The sequence below is a fragment of the Pituophis catenifer genome, unplaced genomic scaffold, assembly GCF_029215685.1.
Source record: "Pituophis catenifer annectens isolate HBS135680 unplaced genomic scaffold, rPitCat1.0.hap2 SCAF_2, whole genome shotgun sequence".
Taxonomy (NCBI): Eukaryota; Metazoa; Chordata; class Lepidosauria; order Squamata; family Colubridae; genus Pituophis; species Pituophis catenifer.
The window spans coordinates 72277890-72301925 of NW_027256882.1; the positions used below are offsets into that span (position 1 = coordinate 72277890).

The 24036-nt window shown below is 39.2% G+C and overlaps 1 protein-coding gene across 1 annotated transcript in view; it reads right to left on the reverse strand.

Annotated features, from left to right (window-relative positions):
- Positions 1 to 24036, reverse strand: part of NCKIPSD (NCK interacting protein with SH3 domain) — a 121075-nt gene that overhangs the window by 34832 nt on the left and 62207 nt on the right. The window contains exons 2-5 of the mRNA XM_070933623.1: positions 18756 to 18868; positions 17029 to 17224; positions 10465 to 10552; positions 4962 to 5560 (exon numbers count right to left, since the gene is read on the reverse strand). Of these exons, the coding sequence (XP_070789724.1) occupies positions 4962 to 5560; positions 10465 to 10552; positions 17029 to 17224; positions 18756 to 18868 (996 nt within the window). The remainder of the gene's footprint in view (positions 1 to 4961; positions 5561 to 10464; positions 10553 to 17028; positions 17225 to 18755; positions 18869 to 24036) is intronic.

The window sequence follows — 24036 nt, forward strand, 5'->3', positions numbered from 1 at the left end:
AACAACTTGAATGTAGCATAGATTGATTACAGGAAGGCATTTTACTGTCTCCCATATGATTGGATAATCACGTGCCTAGAAGAAACAGGAGTAAGTAGATATGGAGTCAGAACTCAGAATCAACACCTGGGCAATTCCAGTCATTCAATACACAGCTGGAATAGTAGGCTGGATTCAAGCTGAACTGAAGGCCATGGATAGGAAGACCAGAAAAATAATGACAATGAATCATGCCCTTCATCCACATAGCAAGGTTGACAGACTCTACTTACCCAGGAAAATGGGTGCATGTGGAATGTTGCAAGTATATCAGATGGTTGAAGAAGAAAAAAGGGTATTGGAAAAATATCTGAAGGATAGTGAAGAAGATGTACTGAAACTAGTATACTAGGAAAGCCTCCTGAGTATTGGAGAGACCACACTGGCCTACAACAAAGACCAAATGAAGAACAGAAAGAAAGCATGGGAAGACAAAGCATTATATGGCTAATATATTAAAAAAAAAAATAGCAGGAGAAGCAAATGATAACAAGACTAAGTAATGGCTAATAGCAGGAAAGTTGAAGAAAGAGACAGCAGGGCTAATTCTGGCTGCACAAGACCAAGCCATAAGAACAAATGCATACAAAGCCAGAATTGAGAAGTCAGCAACAGATGGCAACTGCTGCCTACACCAAGATTGCACAGACTTACCTACAAACAACTGCAGGACAAAGTAGCAACAATGGTGCATTGGAAGATCTGCAAGAATCACCATTTGCATGCAAGCAAGAACTGATGGGACCATACAATAGATAAAGTAATAGAAAAGGAAAAGCTAAATTGCTCTGGGACTTTAGACTTCAAACAAACACACACCTGCCACACAAGACTTAACAACTGTCTATAAGAATGACCAAAAAAAAGTCTGGATAGAGGACTGGAGAAGATAACAAAATACAACAACGTGCAAACAGAAATAGAACAACCGTGGCAAAAGAAAGCAATAGGTAGATTGCCTTGGGTGCAATCCCAAAACAACTTGAACACCACTGGCATTGACAAATTCACCATCAATCAATTACAAAAGGTAGCTTTACTGGAAACAGTTTACATTCTGTGATGATACCTCTAACGCCATCAAACATTCACATCTGCCTGTCCCATGTGCTTGGGAAGGACTCAATAGGTGGACAAAAATGCCAAATCCAGTGTGAACATCTGGCTGACTGTGTGACAAACATAATAACAGGTAAAACCAAGATCTGTCTTCAGCAATTTTGGCTATGACATTTTTCATTTGGAAGGGAACACAATATGCTGGAAACAATCCATCTTATTTCCCCCGCCCTGAAAACATGATTATTTAGGGAACATTCTCTCTTTTCATTTTCAGTACTAACAGATGGAATGCTTCTTCCATTGTGCCAAGTTGGCTGTATTCCTGCAGAAGTTTTTCTACATGGTTTTCTCGATCTTCTTCCTCATTACTCCAGAAGGCAAAGGACCATTTTAAACACAAGCATCCTTTTACAACTCTTTAGGAAGGTATGTACAACAACTGGAGTCACTTCCAACCAGAGGAATTAAGAATGGGCAGCATATGATTTCCTTCTTTCTCCCTCTCTGCTGACACCCACATCACCAATGTGTATGATTAAAGTAAGAAAAAGTGTCTTCATCTCATTCCAACCTCAAGCCTGTAGCACAGTTTAACAGTGCCAAGACAGACACTGAATTCAATTTACTGAGCTTCTCTCTAAGGTCATTTCTTTGAAAATTTTATGCAAACAGGATGGAGTAATTACAGGATGTTTTTCTCTTCTACTCTGGAATTATAACTATTACTGAGTATCAGACATGCTATACAGAACAATGCCGCAAATGCTTGCAGAAAACAGCAGAATTTGAAAAGAATGAGACCCTCCTTGCCTGCCACTATTTTGCTACCTTACTATGCTTTCTTGATTTTCAAGCATTTCTACCATCTTTGGGGATAGCAATCAAACTTTTCCCCAGGTTTATTGGGCAATAATCACTCTTGGTTTATTGCAATCCTATATCAATGACTTACAAATACATGCAGTTTTTTTCCTTTCCTTGAATGACAAAGTATCTGCAGGTAAGAGAAGTTCAATTGGGTATTAATGATTACTAAACCCAAATGTTTATTGCTTCTGTTTCAAATGTGGCAGCCCTGACAACCATCCTTATTTAGAGTGGCAACCTGTAACAGGTACTTCTTAACATGTTACTTGTTCAGTTCCAGGTCTGTTTGTTTTCCTTCCATGCAAGCAGTGATGCTCAAAAGCATTCTAGCAGGAATATTTCATATGCACAGAATAGTGCATGAGCTATAATAAGGAAGGTCTGCTTACACTGTATTATTATGACTTTCCATTCAGCTCCACACAGAACTCATAAATCTAAATATTGCATAGAAATAGAACATTAAAGACTTTCTCAAAAGAAAGTTTTGATGCAACTTCTGCATAATTTATTCCCCAACTGAGATCATAGCAAGTGAATTCCAAATTTTAAAGGAAAGCAAAGTCTACTGGGTTTAAGACAAATCTTGGCTCTGCCTTCCATGTCAGTCTGGATAGAAACCAATTTTTCTGAGATGAAGAAGGCAACAGACATTGCAAGCAAAGGGACTGTTGGAATTATACAGAGGAACAATGACCAAACTTAGAAAATAGGAAAGAGGAGGCAAAAGGATTAACATGAAATTGGAGAGGTAAACATTTCAAACTCCATTCAAACATTCAATAAATACTAGTTTCTGTAGATATATTTCCATCCTACTTCCATATATATATATATTAGATACAGTATACACCAAATGCTAAGCATTGCATGCAGCTGTAAAAGGGATTAATTAAAAGTGTATTGATTAAATGAGGGATGGATGCACGCCTGGCATGTTTAGCTATTGGTTAATGGGAGATGCCTGCTTACCTATCTGCCACATTTCTATGTTAATATGAAATGTTAACATGTTTATGTTAACATGCACACAATGAAACCTGTTCCATGGCTTTACGATCCCAAGAATTTATTCCACGTTTATTAGGGCTTTAGCTCCTGGTCATAATATGGAGTACTATTCTCCTTACATCGGCCACTTGAACTAAAATGTTACAGTAAAAATCAATGAAGGAGATAAATAGAAGCCCAAAACACTGGGGAAAGCTGGTGTGCTGGAATTTTGTTCCTATATTCTTGCCGTACATTAAGAATGATCCCGAACTATCTTGGCTAGTTCATTTCCATCCCTGCTGCATTTAAGGCGATGTATGTAAATTAGAGAAGGAGAAGTAATAATTTCACTACAGAATGTATGTTAGGGTACTCTAGCAGGCTACACACAGCATTAGAGATTGGAATGTATTTTGTCCCCTTTTATCTTTCTAATGCATGCACAGAACCTTACCAGGCAAATCTCAAGCAATTCATCCTTCAAAAGAGCACACTGGGAATTAAGTCTGTAGTAATGGATTTTAAAATTGATTTCGTAAAGCAGTGCTTTGACTTTTAATTTAAAGTAGGAGGACAGAATAAAGGGATACAAGTAATTAAAGAATATAATATGATTCTCCAACATAAGGTGAGAGATTTAGTTTAAGGCAGAGAAAAGCTTTAATCAATGATGATCTCTTATTTCACTTGGAAAAAAAAGAGATTAGATACATTTTGGCTTCCATTCTGCCCAGGGGCAGATTTAACTTACCTGTAAGGAAAAAGTATTCCAGGATGACTATCCACACGTTGCATGAATTTGTAAAAAAAATATATTAAAAAATCCTCTGGCCAATCTCAGAAATTTGCTTCATTCAAATTTGCTATTTAAAAATCGGAGGATCTTCATGACAACTGGCACCACTGTAGCCTTTGTGATCATACAACACTGCTAAGCCCTGATCAATGATGCAATTCTGAGAGATATCTCATAGTATGGTAACTACTGTGCTTCTATAGGTAACCTAGGAACAGCACCATATACCATATTCGCCACTATTACAAACCATGTACATAATCCAGGATTGAGCCTGAATTAAATGTAAAATAGAGCAACATTTTTCTCCCAAATGAAAACCATAACAACTAAAGGCATGAAGGCCCTGCCGTTATTATTGAGTTGATCAGATCGGAGGCAGAGTGTTGGCTAAAGAAAGGAGTGTCTCCATTTTTGATACAGACTTGACATATAAAGCTTCACAGAGATTATAGGCACTATATAATGTCTTACACTGAATTAACAGCCTCCACAATCCCCTTAAGCACTGAAGAGTTTATTCTATTATCACTTCCTTTTCCTCTTCCTGCAAAACAAAAACCAGAGCACCCCAAACCATTAAGTGACAATCTTTTTCAGCTCATTTCATATCAGCTGAGGAAAGCAAAATAAAACAGAAACTTTCTCCAGACTATGAAGTGGAATTACATATTAAGGTCACCCAAATATTCCTTATGCTAGGAAAAATGTCTCTTTTCTTTCTTTAGGATAATAGCGAGCATACAAAAAAAGCAGAAAACAACATATCAGGAGCCATATTTTCTAGGTCAACGATATCATATATTCCAGTTTTTTTCCTAAGCAACACATTTGTTTCTCTTTCCAAGTTGCAGAGCAATTCCTAAACCATCCAAAATGGTACTGCTTTATTTATTTATACATTTATACATTCATTCATTCATTCATTCATTCATTCATTCATTCATTCATTCATTCATTTTCTATAGCCACCCATTTTAGTACTGACTTGGCTTACAATTCAAAATTGTAATTGGGCCGTGGAAGCGGCAGGCGAGCACACGCACATGCACAGCTCCATTTGTGTGAGTGGTATGTATGTGTGTGCATGTGCACACACTCACCCGCTGCTCACTTGGAACCATCTCCTCTATCCCCCTGGAAAGGTTGGGGAACATTGCTTTAACATATATTCTATGGAGGCAAAAAGAAGCATGTCCCCTACCTTGCTTTCCACCAGTGAGATGAGAATCTGCTCCATGATGCTATTAAGGGCTGGAACAGAAGTCTGGATATGCCCAATTACTACTCCTATGGCAACTCTGGAGAGCTCATAGCTGAGATTTGTGTTCCTGCGGATCAACTCAATCAACTCAGCTCCTATCGTTGTTGGCACGGTGGTTACTAGGCCAGATGATTCTTGCTCCACCTCCTTTGTATTGGCTGCCTTCTCATCTTCCAGGCAAAGAGAATCAAAGTTTTCTATCCCTGTAGATGTGGCTGGTGCGGTCTTCTTTGCTTCTAAGATCTTTTCACCACCTGCATCTGAAACCTCCATTTGGGCAGGAGGTTGTGGAGCAGCCCGTTTGGTCTGGGGGGATCTGCTGGCACTCCCATGCTTTCTTTGCACTACAGGACTAATCTCTAAACTGGAGGATGCCATGGTGAGGGCACCTCTGCTAGGAACAGGGGGAGGAGTGTTGTTTGGGCTGGGTGTAGCAGTAGGGAGACCTGACTCTGTTGAACCTGTGTACAAGGTATCCAGTGAAGTTGTGCTTTCAGTAGAAGCACTAGAAACTGACCCAGAAGTGAGTCCAACTGCATCTGAAAGGAAAAAATTGACATATCTTAGCAACAAAAACAAAGGAAACGAGAGTGGTAAAAAAAAAAAAAACTGCAAGAGAAGAGTTCAGTAAGAATCTTATTGCAGAAGCTTTCAGAGTAGTTAAACTATTTTTCTTGGTTCATTTATCTCAAAGCAAAATTGCATTAACTGTCTCTTGAGTATTCCTGATCGCCAATCTTTTTGTAGCAAGGGAGAAGTCTGTTCTACCGAAAGGTGTTTTCGTGTTTTTATAGAAAAGTATCCATGCAGGAATGGAGTTTTTTAGGCAATACTTTTTATTCTATGCATACAGATGTTATTTTTGAATAATGCATCATTTATTTGACACCAAAAGAGAAAAAAGAAGCCTATTGCTAAAAAAAAAAAAAAAAAACCTTGATTTTTTATGCAACTGCTTTTATGGAGCACAGAAGAAAATAGTATGCAGCTTGCCTAAAAGCAGAGGTTCACATCTGGCTGAAAACAATTGGCTCCTCTTCCTCACTCACATGGCCTTAAGACTTGAAATCCATGTATTCCCTGACAACTATGGCTCAGATGTTGATGGCCCATTTATTCCCAGGAGAGAGAAATAGTAACTCCAAATTCTTCAGCATTAGGGGATCAAGTACAGATGAGATGTCTTGTGAATATAACTGAAATATAAACTCATGTTGACTTGCTGCATTGTTTTAATTACATAGTCCAGTTAGCCAACCAATGCATTTTCAACAAGTTCTGCAGAAAAGTGAACTTTGGCTACAGCAATGATTGCTGCAAAGACTAACCACAGAATACATCTGGGAAGAGCTTCGTTGAAATCTGGTTGTCCAGATGAGGTAGACCAGACAGGAAACACAGCCGGACAAGCTAACTCTACTGTATCATAAAATTACATTATCAGAATCTTGCAAGTGTGACCTTCCCTTGGCTGGGAAGACGAGTCAGTCTCCTAAGGCCATTTCTCCTCACCATTAAATAGGAGGGAATGATATTTTCTAGGCTTCCCAGATTCTTCTCCATTATTACTGAGCCACAACTGCCAATACAACACCGAATCCATTCTTTTCTTTCCTTGAGCTCTAAATGTTTACATTTACATGGCCAGCATTGTTAAGGAATGGAAATAACCAGTGAGGACTTTTGCAGTGCATGGACAGTGTGCCTAATAAATCAAATTTATTTAGTTTAATGAATTAAACTTGTACAATCTAATTCTCTCAGCCAACCTGAAGAATATAGTTTTCTTATTTAATTTTGTAATAATAAATTGCCATACTTGCCAAACTCTAAGTAAGCAATGCTTATTTGTGAAAACAATCTAAATGCTGAACTGCCTTATATAAGATTCTGTGTGTGTTTCTTGTGTTTTATTCCTTATCTTCCCATCCCACCAAATACTCAGTTCGTCTCAGCCAGTCTTTCATAGTTATGACAAGGGAGATTATTTGAGGCAGCAAAAAAGATAGTTTGTTTATCTGCAGGGGAAAAAAACCCCTCTGCATTCAAATGTCAACAATACTGATTCTAACCCTGGATTCATTCTCATGTCCTCCTGCCTGCAACATAAATGTGCCCCTGTACAATAACTGTTTATATGACATATCCTGAAGATTGAATCTCATCCTAAACCAAAGGCTGCTTATATTAAACTGATCCAACATTAGTTTTCTCTATCTTCCCCCAATTCAGTTTTTATTGTGAATGTGATGCAGGATAGCTTGTCGATAAGGTGGATGATGTGGACAAGAACTCCTCAGTTTCTATTGTCTACTTTTGGCAGATGCAGGAATATCCCCTGCTTGTCAGATGTAGGCACTATATTCTATTCTATGGCCTTTGTAGCCGGGCTATAGGAGAGACCTAACATCTGGCTTCTGCAGAAGAATCTGTTCAAAAACAAATTTACTAGTCTGTTCTGAAGCACATGCCAGATCTTACAGTTATCTAATATACATGGATTTAGCAAGCTTTTGAAAAAGCACTCAATGTGTTTTTTTAAAAAAAGGAATAGAACTCTGAGCATGTATTATTCCTGAGCTTCACAGATCAATTTAAGCTGAAAACAGAGAAGGATTCTCCCACCAATGAGTGTATTCCAAGTGTTCCATTGCTTCTGTCAAAAATGGGTTTCACGTGACAATCTACTATTTTGCCAACTGTGTCATTGAGAGAGAACAGGACTTGGTAATCAGGGCAGCATAACTTATATACCAGCATCCTTTTCTGCCAGTTCATGGACCAAAGGGAAGCATTTTAACATATGCAGTGAGGCCTTTAGGGCACAAATGAATAGCAATCCCTGGAGATTTTCCTTGTCTTTTTCCTGGGCTCCCTGTCCACATAATTTTTATTTTTAATAAGAAGGAAAAATTAAATGGGAAATTGGCTTCTGCAAATCAAAATATCAGCCCCTAGCATCATCTTTATTTGTTCAAATTACCCCAGGATCTTAATAGTCCAAAATAAACCCCCTCACCACTAGTCCAAAAATTAGCTGGATATAGATTATGAGGAAAGAAAGATCTTACAGGGAAAGAGATGGCTGGAAGCATTTTACCTATTGGTAAAAGGATGTTTCATTTTCCCATCTATTTTAAAGAGAGAGCTGGAAATCTCTACCTGTAATCTGGGTTTCTGCATGGAAGGACTAAAGAAATAAATAGTATCATGGAACCTTCTTTTCCTACTTTGTTCAGCCCCAAAATACAGTAGTTAAACATAGGCAATTTTGAATGCTCTCTACTCAGAACAAAATACTGTATTTTTCGGACTATAAGATGCACTGGTGTATAAGACACACTAAGATTTCGAAGAGATAAGTAAGAAAAAAAAAGTTTTTGCTCTCCCTGGCCCTCAGGAGCACTCTGCAGGCCTCCCAAAGCCTCTGTTCACTGTTTTTTGCAAAAACGGGAGCGTTTTTGCCCTCCCCCAACCCCCAGGAGCACTCTGCAGGCCTCCCAGACTCTCTGTGTGCCCCGTTTTTTGCAAAAACGGGTGAAAAATGGGCCATTTTTTGCCCATTTTTGTGAAAAACGAGGCATGTAGAGGGTTTGGGAGGCCTGCAGAGTGCTCCTGGGGGCTGGGGGAGGGCAAAAACGCCCCCATTTTTGCAAATAAATGGGCAAAAAACGAGCCTGTTTTTCACAAAAATGGAACGAGTGGGGAGGGGCTACAGCCAAAAATGGCTGTATTCGGTGTATAAGATGCACCAATATTTCCATGCTCTTCGGGATGGGGGGGAGAAGGTGCGTCTTATACTCCAAAAAATACGGTAGATGTGGTTTTTCCAGACATGGACCAAACCATGTATATTTGGCAGAGATGTCCTATGGTCGGAGATAGTAAGAGTGGAACATAAGGGAAGATTAGCAGAAAGAATGCCCAGGGAAAACTGGGTGGGTAGGGGGATTTGGGTATACAAGTAGTCCTCGACTTATGACCACAATTGGTCGGTTGCTTAGCAAGACAGTTGTTAAGTTAATTTTGCCCCGTTTTATGACTTTTCTTGCCATAGTTGTTAAGTGAATCACAGCAGTTAAGTTAGTAACATGATTGTTAAGTAAATCTGGCTTCCCCATTGACTTTCTTGTCAGAAGGTGACAAAAAGTGATCACATGACCCCTGGATACCTCAACTGTTATAAATATGAGTCAGTTACTAAGTGTTCGAATTTTGATCACATAACAGCGGTCATAAGTGTGAAAAACGATCATAAGTCGCTTTTTTCAGTGAAGCTGCAACTTTGAACAGTCACTAAATGAGTGGTTGCAAGAATTCAGGTGTGACAAAGGAGAGGCAAGAGGAAGAAAGATGGTGGGCATGTGACTGCATAGGAGCTGGGAGAGAGTGTATTAAGATCTGTCACCTATGTCTCACTGTCCCTGCAAGATTGTTCTGGACTCTCCTTGACGGAAATCCAGAATAATCAAAAAGTTCTGAGTTTCAGTCCAGTTGAACCATGACCTGCCTGCAATGGTTTGGCCAAATTTGCAAGCTATTGTGTGTTTCCTAATCTTGTACTTTTAATTTCATACAAGAATATGGATGTTCCACCTCAGATGAAACCATACAAGCATCTGTATCAAGTTCCTCAACTGTGGTAGTTTGATGCTGTGGGCTTTTTTTCTATTTGCTTTCTCCTGTGTGCCAGAAGGCCACATTAATTGAAAGTTGGAACAGCAGCAGTTTCTTCTATCATTTATCTTTAAAGAGGAAATAGAAAAATGTGTTTTTTAATGACATTTCCTCTCAGAAACTTGCTCCTAGATATGCTGTGACCAGTTTTAGATCATGAAAACAAATTTCAGGAGTGCATTATCAGGTTGTGCATGTAAAGAGGAATTTCTATTTCCAGAAGAAAAGTTTCACCATCAGATGTTTCATCTGATGAGCAAATGTGCAAAATAAAATGGAAGCTTCAGCCTGACAGCCTGAGTTTATTTGGAAACCAACTGGACTAAATTCAAGAAAATATATATATATGCCTAAATACATATTACTGATTAGACTGCAATTAATTTAATTTTAAAAATTGTAATTCCAAAAAACTCCACTCTGCATGTGCTATTTTTGAAATGAACAAATTTTATGAATTGTGAACTTTTCTGCTGGAGTTCAGTAACCTCTGCAAGACCACAGAAGGCCAATCTCTGGTGAAGTTCCATTTCCTGTCAATTCACTAGTATTTTCTTTTTCGTACTCAAGAGCAGCTGTCTCCAACCTTGGCAACTTTAAGACTTGTGGACTTCAACTCCCAGAATTCCTCAGCCAGTAAAGGAATCCGCTAAGGTTGGAGACCCTTGCTCATGAGCACAAGGAACCACTTACTGCCAAGCCAGTAAAGCTGATATTTAGCATTCTTTCATCCTCAATAGCACCAACTTGCAGGACAATTTCTTACTTTTAATGGGCGCAGTTGTCTTAACATTCTTGCGTTTCTCTGGTGGTGGAGGAATAAGAGGAGTGGCACGGCATGGCTGTGCAGAAATCTAGAAGAAAGCATTTTAGAAACAATCCATGTCATCAGCGAGAGCAATGGTAAACTGTCAAAAACATTTCTTTTCTAGGCAACAGCAAACGTGTCCTAATAGTGCTCTTTTCATTTCTTAAAAGATGCCTCTAGAGGACAGCGTTAATAATCAGCCTCCTGTATGAGCCTAGCGGAACCTCGGAATGTGTGCTGCCTCCCTCCCTCCTTTAAGACAGAAAAAGCTACATATTTAATTGCTATGTTCAGCAAAGCACCAGACTCCTGTTGCACTGACCTGTCAAACACATACACTCTCTATCGCTCTCAGCCCCTTTGCAGAGGCAGCAAGCCATGTGCACATTAGAGGCATTGGGAGTGATCCATGCAACAAATTATCCTTGTGAAAGGATAAAGACAAAAGCTCAAGCCATGCAGGCTTCCTTTATTTTAATACATCCAGAGCTATTTTTTTTTTTACTTAAGACTAGGAAAAGCATCTCAGGGTAGGAAAGGACCATTTACGATGGCATCATTCCCCGCAGAGGCTCGTGACAAGAAAAGCATCGAGTGGTGTGCAGGGCTTCCTCTAATGACTCCACTTCTCAAGTCTTGCACTTTTTTCTGGAAGCAAAGAGGGTTGGGAATATGGACTGCAAGGCTTTCTCTCTTATTTGGAGGGATGGGCTAGATCAGGGCTGTCAAACCTGCGGCCCGTGTGCGTCACACACTGGCCACGCCCACGCCCGGTTTAGCGAAGGGGAAAGAAGTTGTGATATGTCATGTGATGACGCCGTGACAACATGAGTTTGACACCCCTGGGCTAGATGTTTCCCTTTGGCACTACACCAACATCTTAACACTTGATTTCCTTTGTCTCAGCAGCACTGAATCAACACAATACTGACCCTAACCCTATAATGATATAAGTTCTTGTCTGTTTCTCAGACAACATATTGGGATGCATTTAAAATCTCAGTCTGCTAAGCTTACTAAGAGTGCTCTAAATGAGGTGAACTTACAACTGGTCCTCAGTGTTCCAAGTGTTGCAGCACTTCCCTCATGGTCACATAATTGGAACCCAGGCTCCCAGCACTGCGGCAAGCTGGGGGTCACATGATTGCGATTTCTGACATTCCCTGCCTGTTTCCCACAAGCGAAGTCAATGGGGAAAGCCAGCAGGAAGTCGGAAGTCACGGTCATGCAAGTTTCCTGCTTAAGAATCCATGCAGTTCTCACTTAACGACTACAACCAGGATTGCTGGAACTGTTGTTGCTAAACGGCATGGTCAAGTGATGCAGGGGTGAAATGCTCCTGGTTCGGACCGGATCGCCTGATCCGGTAGCGATGGAGGCGGGTGGTTCGGAGAACCGGTAGCAAAAATCCCTGCCCCCCCACTCCCATTGCCCAGCTGAGCCGTGCAATCATCAGAAGCTTTTTTATTTTATTTTAAAAAAGCATTTTTTCTACCTCTTTGGCCAAAAAAATGCTTTTAAAAATAAAAATAAAAAAGCCTCTGATGATCACGCGGCTCAGCTGGGATCATTAGAGGCTTTTAAAAGCATTTTTTCTACAACCTCTTCAGCCGACACTGATAGTATTTGACACTGATAGCATTTTGCTATAAACCTCTGCTGGGATACAGGAGTAATTAAGATAATCTAACCCAAGTGGGTTGATGGATCTAGATGCTTTTCTGAATGTAACTTCACAAATTTCCAGCCTAGTTTGTCATCAGTACTAATAAATCTAGCCAATTTGTGACCCATGAAGCTCACCCAGATGGTTCCTAAATGCCCTCTTCTCTTCAACAGACATCAGATGACATCTTGGAGCCACCAGACTGTTGAAAGGGAGGAAGCAGACTAATAGTAGACTGGAGTACTGTTGCAGAAAATCTGGGTACAATTTGATTTTAACATGAATTTGAGTTCTCAAGGCCTGCTTGCAATCCTATTTTGTGGCAGTGGATGTAGCAGAGAGAGTTTATTTCTCCTCTACCTCTGTTGCATTTGCATCAAAGAGTTCTGCAAAAGCTTTTCAATGCTGCACAATATTTCTTCCATTAGGATATTGAAGGAACGGGATCAGAACATCCCGTGGAGCCTGGATAGCTCAGCAGACTAATGTATTGTAATTTAACTCCAGATGTCTGCAATTAATAAGTTCGAATTTCACCAGGCTCAAGGTTGACTCAGCCTTCCATCCTTTCTAAGGTAGGTAAATTGAGGACCCAGTTTGTGGGGGCAATAAGCTGACTTTGTAAAAATATACAAAAGGATGAAGGCTATTGCTTAACGCATTGTAAGCCGCCCTGAGTCTCCGGAGAAGGGCGGCATATAAATCAAATTAAAAAAAAAAAAAAAAGAACAGCTGGAAGCTGGCTGAGAGCAATTTTCCATCATTTGCCGCATATTCTAGTATTGGGGCAGATTATAGTTGCTGTTCATATGGATTTTTTAAAAATTGCATATACATATTGAGGATGTGGAAAAGTTAAGGCCCACCATCTGTTTGCTCAACTCTTTCCCCACCTGGCTAACTAATTAGTCACACTGGAATCACACATGGTTACCAGAAATGATTAATGACTTCTTCAGCAAGGAAAGTCTTGCCACTTACTTTAAAAAGAAAGTTATGTGACCTTTATCGAAAACTCCTCTTTGCACCTCAAAGAGTTTTGTAATTATAAGCCAAGATCTAATATTCCATTTCTGAATAAGATGGTTGACAAAACTATAACCTCGCTGTTCAAGGTGGATAATGAAAATGATTATCCAGCAAATGAGGTACACTGGTAATCAGGTGAGGAGAAATACAACACTGGTATGGAGGAATATAGCGATAGCCCTGAGGAAGATATGCAGCTGCTATTAGGAAAAAATGAGCTTGGCCAAAAAAACAGGACGTGATGAACACTCAAAATTACCCACTTTGAATCTCTTGGGTCTAAGAGAGAATGAAATCAAAATTCTATCAGGCTTTCTGTCACCTTTTATAAAAATAAAGCAGACTTCCAGTAGTTCCTATTTCCTGACCTGGCTTATTTTGAAGGGCTGCTATTTGCTATCCCTCCTGCATTTCTTGGCACCTTTCAAAACCACTGATGGAGTTGGACATCTGGAGAATTTGGGCCTTAGGAAAATTGTTTTGCAGGGATTCCAAATCTTTCTTGCCAGAACTCACTAAAATGGTTGTGCTATTGTGTCCCATAAAGCTGACGGGGTGTCAAACTCAATTTCGTTGAGGGCCACATCAGGGTTGTGTTTGACCTTTGCGGGGCGGGATGGGTGTGGTCAAGGTGGGTTTGGCCAGCATCACATCATGATGTGATGCTGTGAATTTGTGTTGGGGGGCACCTGTGGTGGCCCAAGCGCTCTGCCAGTGAAAATGGGCTCCCGAGCTCCATTTTCGGCTGCGACGGCCTCCTGCAACCCTCTGCCAGCGAAAACGGATCTCAAGGAAGCCACGTGAAGCCCTCACGAGCTCTGTTTTTGCTGGTAGAGGCACCAAGGGCTGGTCCTTCGCTGTTTCCAGGGTGGCCCCACGGACCAGATCCGGTCCCTGGGCCTTGAGTTTGACACCCCTGCTCTATCATATCCTTTTGTTCATCTACTGGAAATCATTGGGGAGATTATTTGGAATTTATTTAGAACTTTGGAATGGAGTGCCATCACTATGCTTGTGCTACCCAGTTCTATTACTTCTTTTATTTAATTCCACAGGAGAAATCAGCACCCTTCAACACCTGAGCTTGATAATGGGCAAGATGAAGGAGAACAAAATAAAATTAAATTCAGGTTAAGAGTGGTGCTGTTGATAAGGAGAAAACTGGATTCAGGGATGGATGTGAGGCTTACTTTGGGTGGAACAGCATATCCCCCATAAGAGATCCATATGGTTGTCACCCTGCTGATATTCTGAATGTCCTTGAAAACCTGGCTGTTCTCCTAGTTCTTGAGGTAAAATGGTTCAACTGGGTCCATGTTGGTTATTTTTTGCTTGCTTTTATGTTTTTTTTCCTGATTCTTATTTTTTCTACATTTTTTTTTTTTGCTTTTTTGAAAGTTTAAGCTGTCCATAATCATCTGGAGTCTAAATTTAAATTTAATAGAATAAATTAATAAAAAGAGGAGCACTAGAATAGGACAGTGTTTCCTCCTGTCCATTTTCTTCTCTTTTTATCAACTCAGTCTAAAAACCTTCATCTATGAGACCAGATCAGCAGCCATATTCTCAAATGGTTGCAATCCTAAGAATGTATTAGAAAGCCAGAAAGGTCTTTTGGGGAGAAAGTGTGTGTGTGTGTGGGGGGGTACCCAGATATCCAAATTGTATTTTGCTGAAGCCTGAATGCATGCTGGTCAAAAGTATATGCATTTTAAGCCTAGTTCCACGGCAGCTCTCTCTTACCTAAGAAAGTGTTATCAAAACATCTGGAAACAAGCATTTGCTTCAAAGGCTACACATTCTCTAAGCATACAAAATTCTTCAAATCCCACTACCCTGTCTCAATGATTTGAACAGAAAGAGGGGATTTGTTGTCCTTCATATTCTTTTCCCAGAAGCAAACAGCACTTAATCAATTTAATCAGAAATAGGCTATTTAGACAACAAAGATTAAACCTAAAGCTAGGAAATCACTTTTCAAATTAGAAGGAAGAGATTGAAGTTTAAAAATTATATCATCAACAAACACACCACCCACCCACACCAAATACAAATGCCGGGATATTTCATCCTGATTCTGAGTACATCATCTATTTATCAAAGTGCAAAGCACATTCTATTTGGAATACACTGAAAAGAGATTGGCCATAAATCCTTCACAAACTGGATTATAGGAAATTGTCTTCCCATTATTTGTCAATGCACTTATGTTTTGCTAGAGCTTCACTGATACAAAAGGATCATGACAGGGAATAGAAATGGGCAGAGGAGTTTTGCCTTTCATTTTTCTCCCTATGAAAAAAATCTATCTAGCTTTTATCTTCTTTTCCCAAAAAAAATGCCCAAAGGCTAAAGGAGTTTATTTCTCTTGGGTGCAGATGTCAACACTCAAAAAGAAGTTATTTTGGAAAGCGACAGGTCCTGTTCTATCAATTTCCATCAACATTAATTTCCCCATTCTCCTGTGCCTCCAATCATAAGAGCTTGCCTTCATTTAACTAAGACATAAGCTTGTTCCTTGGAGACACTTATTTCCCTGCTATATCATTAACTTCAGAACTAACAAATACATGTATGAAAAATAATGTTCACATAAAGTTCTGTCACTTATTTATCAATCAAATTTATACAACCACCCATTTTATCAAAGGCAACTGGATGGGACACAACAATACATAAAACAACCAATGTAAACAGATAAAAATCTTTTTAAAAAATCATAGTTGTAAATAATAATAAAAACAAAAATAGTAACCCTGAGTAAAGGGAGGATAGAAATGGCCCCCTCAGTAGTGGAGTTGACAAGACAAACCTCTCGTTCCCTGGGAACCTCAGGCCTCGCAGCATAACCAGGTCTTGAGGGCCTTTTGAAAAATCAAAAGAGATGGGGCCAATCTAATTTCAGTGGGAAGGATGTTTTATAAGACAGGAGCTATAGCAGAGAAAGCACGTCTCCTGGGATCTATCAGGAACAGATCCCTAGCCAATGGTACTCTCACCATGCCTTCTCTTGAGATCTAATGGGACCAGCTGATGTAACTGGGGAGAGATGGTCTCTGTCTCACCTTTTTTGCATTTAGTTTTTAGTTTAAGTTTAGCTTACTTTAACATTAGTAACAAAATGTATGTAAAGACAGCCTTTCCCAATCAGGTGCTCTCAGATGGGTTGAAATTATTGCATTCAGAATTCCCACTCAGTCAGCTATACAGTTATCCCAATGAAGATTTGATAATCAGTTAAATTCTTCACATTTAACTAAGGCTCAGAGAGTACTGGCAGAAGAGAATGAGATAATAAGCAGTAGCACACTAAAATATTTATTCCTGCAACACAGTCAACTCTTTAAAAGTGTGTTGTGATACTGCTGGATATCTTGACAAATTCCACTCCTAGAGATATTTAAAAAGCAGTAAACAAAATTCTAGATCACCCCAGCCTAATTTAACATAAAACAGACATTTTGCAAAGCTCATCTTCTTCAATAATCAAAACATAAGAAGACATCATTGCTGCCATTCATTTTTGACTGGTCTATTAGACTGCAAGACTAATGAAAACATTGTTCTCCATTAACTCGCAAAACAGGTAGTCAGCAGGTGAACTTGTATACCCCCAAAGAATCCAATGGAGTTCAAGATATACAAAATGTATTAACAGATGTTAACTCTAGTAGGTAAAATGCAGCTTTTTACTCATTCCTTTTCCCTATTCAGGATCGATATATAGAGTCAACAAGAAAAGAATACATCTTAACACCAGCCAAGTCATTGGTTCTGCATGCCTAGAGCATGTTGGAGAAAACTTACAAATATGGCAAAGGCCCTACCTGGTAAAGGTCACCTTCTTCCTCTTGGATGTCTTTGTTAGGCAAACTGTGGTGTCGTTCATATCCAGTTCTGCAGACACCATTGGGTTGCCTGGCTAGGTCCAGATGGTGATCACTGGTGGATGGGGTCATTCCTTGAGAGGACGGTGAATGTCCTTTGCGGGAAACTGTTTCCTTTCGATGATGGATCAATTTTCTGATAACATAGCAAAGAATCACACTGAGAAGATAGGTTTCAAGAATGTCCAACATATTAGCAATACGACGAGCTGAAATCTGTATATATAATGAGCATCTTTTTTAAAAAATCAAGGAATAAATCAAGATTTTTCCTTTACCTATATGAAGTAAAGTATAGGAAACTAAGAAGCTCCTTATTACGCCTATGAGGAAATTCAACTACAAAAGATTCCTGCTACAGGGATGGAGACAATCTGATCATTTTTCAAATGTTACTGGATTCAGTCTCAATCAGCATGGCTAATGGTGAGGATTGATGGAAACTGGACTTTAAAAGCATTTATGGATCAAGATTCTTTTAGCTTTTAGAGTGCCACTTTTAGTTTAGATTACAGAGCATCTAGCTCCACTGTAAGTATCTGTTGTCAGTTAAGAGGATTTTTGAATTAGTGATATCATAATTTGAAGTCATCAGAGAAATTTGTTTACATCAAATGTGATTCTCAAAAAGCTTCACATTCTTCCACTCTATCAATACATCCTTTAACTTGACTTTTCCTGCAGTACATTTTTCTTTTCTTCTATACCAAGGGTCAGCAACCTGTGGCTCCGGAGCCGCATGCAGCTTTTTGGGTCCTCTGCTGTGGCTCCCTGTCAGGTGATCCCACCACTGGCTGGCCCCGCCTCTTGCCCTCCCCTCCCAGTCACTCCTCGCTTGGCCTGAGAAGGTAAAGGTGACGGCAGGGGATGAAGAAGCAGCCAGGGCAGAGACAGAGAGGTAGAGAGCGAGGGGGAGAAAGAGAGACATAGAAAGATACAGAGAGAGGGGGGGGGGAGAGGGAGGGAGGGAAGAGAGAGATATGTCAAAAGGATTTTGTGGTTCCCAGTGCCTTTTACAACTGGTTCTCTGCCCTAATGGGTAGAGAATGCTGGGTAGGCATGGCTAGGGGGGTCATGTGATTTGTGGAAGTGAGTGACATCGAGTTGGCCATGCCCACCCAGGTTTTGTGGCTCCCTGTGTTTTCTTTTCTCTGGGAAACGGGTCCAAATGGCGAGTATTTAAGGTTGCAGACCCCTGTTCTATACCTAGTCTTTAATCTCATTTATCTGTAACTTTCTCTCGTTTATTTCCAGTGTACTACTGTTTTCTCTCTTAGATTCATTCATTCATTCATTCATTCATTCATTCATTCATTCATTCATTCATCTTGATGTTCAATCATTCTCTTCTGCTTTCAAATGACTCTTTCAAATGATGCTATGCCTTCAGAAACCTTGATACTAGTCTGCAAATCAATATTCAATTCTTTGGAAACAAAGACACTCCAAGGGGGAAACCAGATGTTAAAAAATAGAGACATCACCATACCACGTGGCTTAAATAAAGTGCTACATGGAGAAAAGATAAATAAAAGAAAGAGAGAGCCATCTTAGTAGTTCTTATATTACCTATCATTCTAATTATGACAATGTAAGGTTTAATTGTGTTTTCTTTCAGATAACCATATTTTCATACTGTGCTGAATGTTCTTGTTTGTTTTACTTACTGAAGGACATCCCTTTGCTCCAAGTTGTATTTTCCTCCATTCTTCATTGCCTCATTATGAATGGCTTCAATAGCTCTATCAATAGATTGCAGAACCACATCTTGTTCTAGCACCTAAGAAACACAACATATGCCACATTAAGCATATTCATCTTCCCATCAAGTTTTATAAATAACAATATGGAATTGACAAATGTAGCCATCTTTAAATCTGTCGCACAGGTAGCCTCTGAAATATGCTCAATCCTTTTGTAGTTATAACCCACACTATTCATTTATAACAAAATCCATTTCCATTTACTATTGATGAAGGTATTTATTAGAAATTCTTTTGAAATAAACCGAATGAACCAGGTGGGTTTTTTTCCCTGGTATACAAAATGGCTTTTCTCTGTGTAAGATTTATTGGTAGAACAGAAAAAACATTTGTTCTGACAGCAGTGGAATATACATCACAGTTCTACTCACACATCCTTGGCCCTGGAGTTCCTGCAATTCATTACATGAAGATCAATACCAACACTTCAGAGGTACAAAGCAGCTCTTCAGATCAATTTCACATTCAAATTGCCATAGTGACTCTTCTACATTCATTGTAAGATAGGTGATAATTTTATATTTATCTCTTTTTGCTATCACTGCTCATTTTTGAAAAAACCAAAGGGCTAGATTCCATCCATATCCTAGCAATGAAAAAAAATCTAGCAGCTAGAATTGAACATACTGTATTTACCTTCAGGCACTGGAGAGTATAATAACTATTCTCCAAAGTAAACCATTCAGTTTATGCAACACATGTTGTATAAAATTATTATTTACACTCCAAATTTATATTGAAATAATGAACAGTAATTATTCTTTGTATTGCCTTCAAGTAATATTGCAAATCTTAATCGCTGAACTTCCTGAGGTCACTCAGCCATGCCTATCATCAGCCATCCCTAGTTTGGTTTCACCTAGATAGGTTCAATCCCCACAATTTCTAGACAGTAGGTTTTATGAGAGTTACAGTTCAGTAAATCTTGAACTGAATTAATGTCAGTCCTGTATACTTTCTTAGGCTAACTATAAATGTTACTGCTTTGAATTTGAAGATAAGGTTGAAAGGAAACAATGTACAGTAAGCAATATTTGGAATATTTGAAAGAAATTATCTAAAACAACTTTCATGGAAAATATACAAATAAAATATTATTGATATATCATTTTACCTTAAAAATACCTTCTCACACTGCTTATAAATCATCTTTCAACACCATAATGAGAGACCATAATTGTTCTGTGAAGACCAAGATCATTTTATATGCATCATTCTCCAGAACAATATGTATGTTTATCAGCTAAAATAAACAATTAATATTCAAAATATCTGTGTTAGTGATCGCTTCATCTAGGTTTCCCTTGTTCTCCTACAATATCACCTGTATTTAATTCATTCATTAAATACTTCAACTGAAATTTCCTTGAGCTGTGTTTCTGTGACACACTGCAAAATAATATGCACACAAAATACTTCCAAAGCTACTATGATCAGATTAACACAGTGCATCTTTTTAAAAAGGTATTATCCTTTCTCTTAAAATTTAATTAACATTAGACAACCCTGCAACCTGTTGGGTTATCCTTTGACAGAAAAGTAGTACAGTCTGATATGACCAGAATCTTCTATCTCTATATTATTAAATTCTCATTGACGTTAATCCAAATGGTGCATTATATGGCAATAATTTTTGAATCAAGATACCTAAAATCCATTAACTTAAAGAATGTATAAACATGTGGTAGCCGTCACTCCATTGGCATTGAAATTTTTATAATGTTCTGGCAAGTTGTATTTGCAAAATTGTGGCAAATGCAGTGTCTCTGTAGTCCCATATCAAGATTTCCAATGCTCCCTGCAGCTTCCTACAAGCAAAGTCAATAAGGAAGCCAGCAGGAAGTCAGAAGTCACTCCCACTCCCACTGCTTTTTTGCCTGCCCATGGTCGTTCAGTTGATCTGCTTAGGTAAGTAAATATTGTCCTATTATTAAAGTTTACCACTACAATTATTTTTATTTATGATAGATAGTCTTCTTAGATGATCACAGGAACATCCAGCTTTGGTGTAAAAACAGTATGGTCACTCTAAAATTTAATGTTTATTCTGGTCACATCAGACTGAACTATGTTTCTCTCAAATGATGACCCAACAGGTCACAGGGTTATCTAGTACAACTTAATACTGGAATATTGGAAATTGCGAAGGTGCTCAGCAGTTGATAATATGAGTTGACATGACTTTCACTGAATTCAGAAATATCTTATTCACGTGTACTTATTATACATCAATTAATGGTTTTTTACAGGCCAGCATAGATGAAATTGCAGAAATTAATCAATTTTGAACTTCCCTGACAAAACATAATAAGAGCAAACAAAGTTATTTTGTCCCTAAATCTCCACATTTAGACTTTTGCTTTAGACTATCAGTAAGAAGATGAGGTTCATTTTCTGCCACCCAGTTTGTCTTTATCATATTGATACCTTTTCAATAAAATCCACAGAATGTATACTCAAGCATTCAAGATGCTCCTCAATGTTTCTGAACAAGCTACCGTATCTTCATCCTTTCTAAATAAAATCCTCCTTCCTCTTGCAGTCATTGCTCACAGTCTTCAGACTACAGATGATTCAGATTTTGACACCATTCAGGAAAATACTGTATTTTCTTGAAGGGAAGATTCCCCCCTCCCCATTATCTTTTAAATGGGAAAAAATTGTCCCAGATTTTCTGACAATATAGTAAGGAATGCAGGAGCAACTCAACCTAAATTAGGGTTGTCTTGCTTCAATACACATATGCTATTTATCAATAGCAAAATCTTTTCTACAACCCAGCCCCCAACCATTTTTCTTTTTGATTCCCGCCCTCCTGTCAATACACATTTTAAAAAAATCACTCCTGCAGAGTACTTCTCTAAATGTCATTCTTCAAAACACCATGGTTTTTTAAATGCCAGTCAGATCAAAGAATTTGTTCAGCAGTCTAGAATAATCATATCTTTCAGAAAAGCATTCTTCTAGACAAATGGGATCTTATGGGCTGTGCTGACAGAACCAAAGATGGATGCAGGCATGCGCTCTGCATGTAATTTACATATTTAAAGCAATGGGCCTATTACAGATATGACAAATCCCTGAAAAAATTTACCTTTCAAACCAAGCTTTTCCTTTCCTTTGGGAAGGCCAGATACAATACAATAATATTCCACTTCTTCCTTGTCTCTCCCAATTTAGAGGAAATAGCCCAGACCCAAAACCATTTCATTTCAAAGGTCACGTAATGAATTAAAAGCAAGATGCTTCTTATATTGAGGAAAAAGCTTTGCAATAATGTGCCACACATGTCAAGAACAATTTGAATGTTTTCCCTGGCTAGCTAAGAAACAAAAACAGCAAGCAAATATCTGGATGGGGTTTTTTTACCATGTCATCCTGTGCAGACATAATATTTAACCATTATCTGCTCTAAACTTGCTTTGCTGTCTTAACCCCAATTAAAATTTAAATCAAAGTGGCAACTGTTAAATGAAACATCCCATTTATTGCACATCACCACAAAAAGTAGTGCTTTATCCTATTAAATGCCACTTCCTCCAGTGCTTCCAGTTAAAAGGTTCCAGGATTAGGTCATCACCACAGCAGATCAAAAGACGAGAACTTTGCCAAAATCACATTGGCCTGATGGAAGTTTCACCCTTTTTATTTTTAATGCAAAATATGGTCCCTTGAATTCATGATTTCATATCCTTTTTGTTTTGATGTGCAACATTGAAGAGTGCTATGGCCCAGTTCTCTTCAATATCTTCATAAACGACTTAGATGAGGGAATAGAAGGGGAACTCATCAAATTTGGGCCTGGTGGCTCAGCAGACTAAAAGCATTGTGATTAACACCAGCTGTCTGCAATTACTGAAAGTTCGAATCTCACCAGGCTCAAGGTTGACTCAGCCTTCCATCCTTTCTAAGGTAGGTAAAATGAGGACCCAGTTTGTGGGGGCAATAAGCTGACTTTGTATAAATATACAAAAGTATGAAGGCTATTGCTTAACGCATTGTAAGCCGCCCTGAGTCTCCAGAGAAGGGCGGCGTATAAATCAAATTAAAAAGAAAAAAATTTGCAAATGATATAAGCTGGCAGGAATAGCTAACACTCTAGAAGATAGATTCAAGATCCAGATGGATCTTGACAGACTTGAACACTGGGCCCTATCTAACAAAATGAAATTCAATGTAGAGAAAAGTAAAGTCCTACACTTAGGTAAGAAAAACCAAAAGCACACATATAAACTGGGGGAAACCAGGCTTAATAGCAGTGACAATGAGAGGAATCTCGGTGAAGTCTTAGTGGACAATCAGCTAAATATGAGCCAGCAGTGTGCAGCAGCAGCTAAAAAAGCCAATGCAATCCTAAATTGCATTAACAGAGGATATAATCAAGATCAAGTGAGGTACTAATACCACTCTATAAAGCCCTAGTAAGACTACACCTAGAGTATTGCATCCAGTTTTGGTCACCACACTATAAAAAAGATGTTGAGACTCTAGAAAAAGTGCAGAGGAGAGCAACCAGGATGATTAGGGGACTGGAGACTAAAACATATGAAGAACGGTTACATGAACAAGGCATGGCTAGTGAAGAGAAGGACCAGGGGAGATATGATAGCAGTGTTCCAATATTTGAGGGGCTGCCACAGAAAAGAGGGAGTCAAGCTGTTTTCCAAAGCACCTGAAGGCCAGACAAGGAATAATGGATGGAAACTGACCAAGGAGAGATTCAACCTAGAAATGAGAAACTTTCTGACAGTGAGAACAATCAACCAATGGAACAGCTTACCTTCAGAAGTGGTGAGAGCTTCATCATTTGAGACTTTCAAGAAAAGATTGGGCTGCCATTTGTCAGAAATGGTATAGACGGGGTGAAATGTTACCGGATCGGACCAGATCGGCCGATCCGGTAGCGATGATGGCCGGTAGTTCGGAGAACCGATAGCAATGGCAGCTGGAGGCTCCGCCCACCCACCCCATTCCACAGAGTCCTTGCCACGGAGCTGCTGCCTGCTCGCCCTTCGCCACGCAGTGTATCCTACTGCTCACCTTTCTCCCGTGGCTGGCTGTCAGGGAAGGCAAGTGCCCGAAAGTTACCGTAGTCACTCACTCTCCTTGAATGAGCCGCCACCATCGCCGCTCTGGTCCATGCGCCAGCTGCGCAAGCACACACCGTTTATTTAATTCACTCATC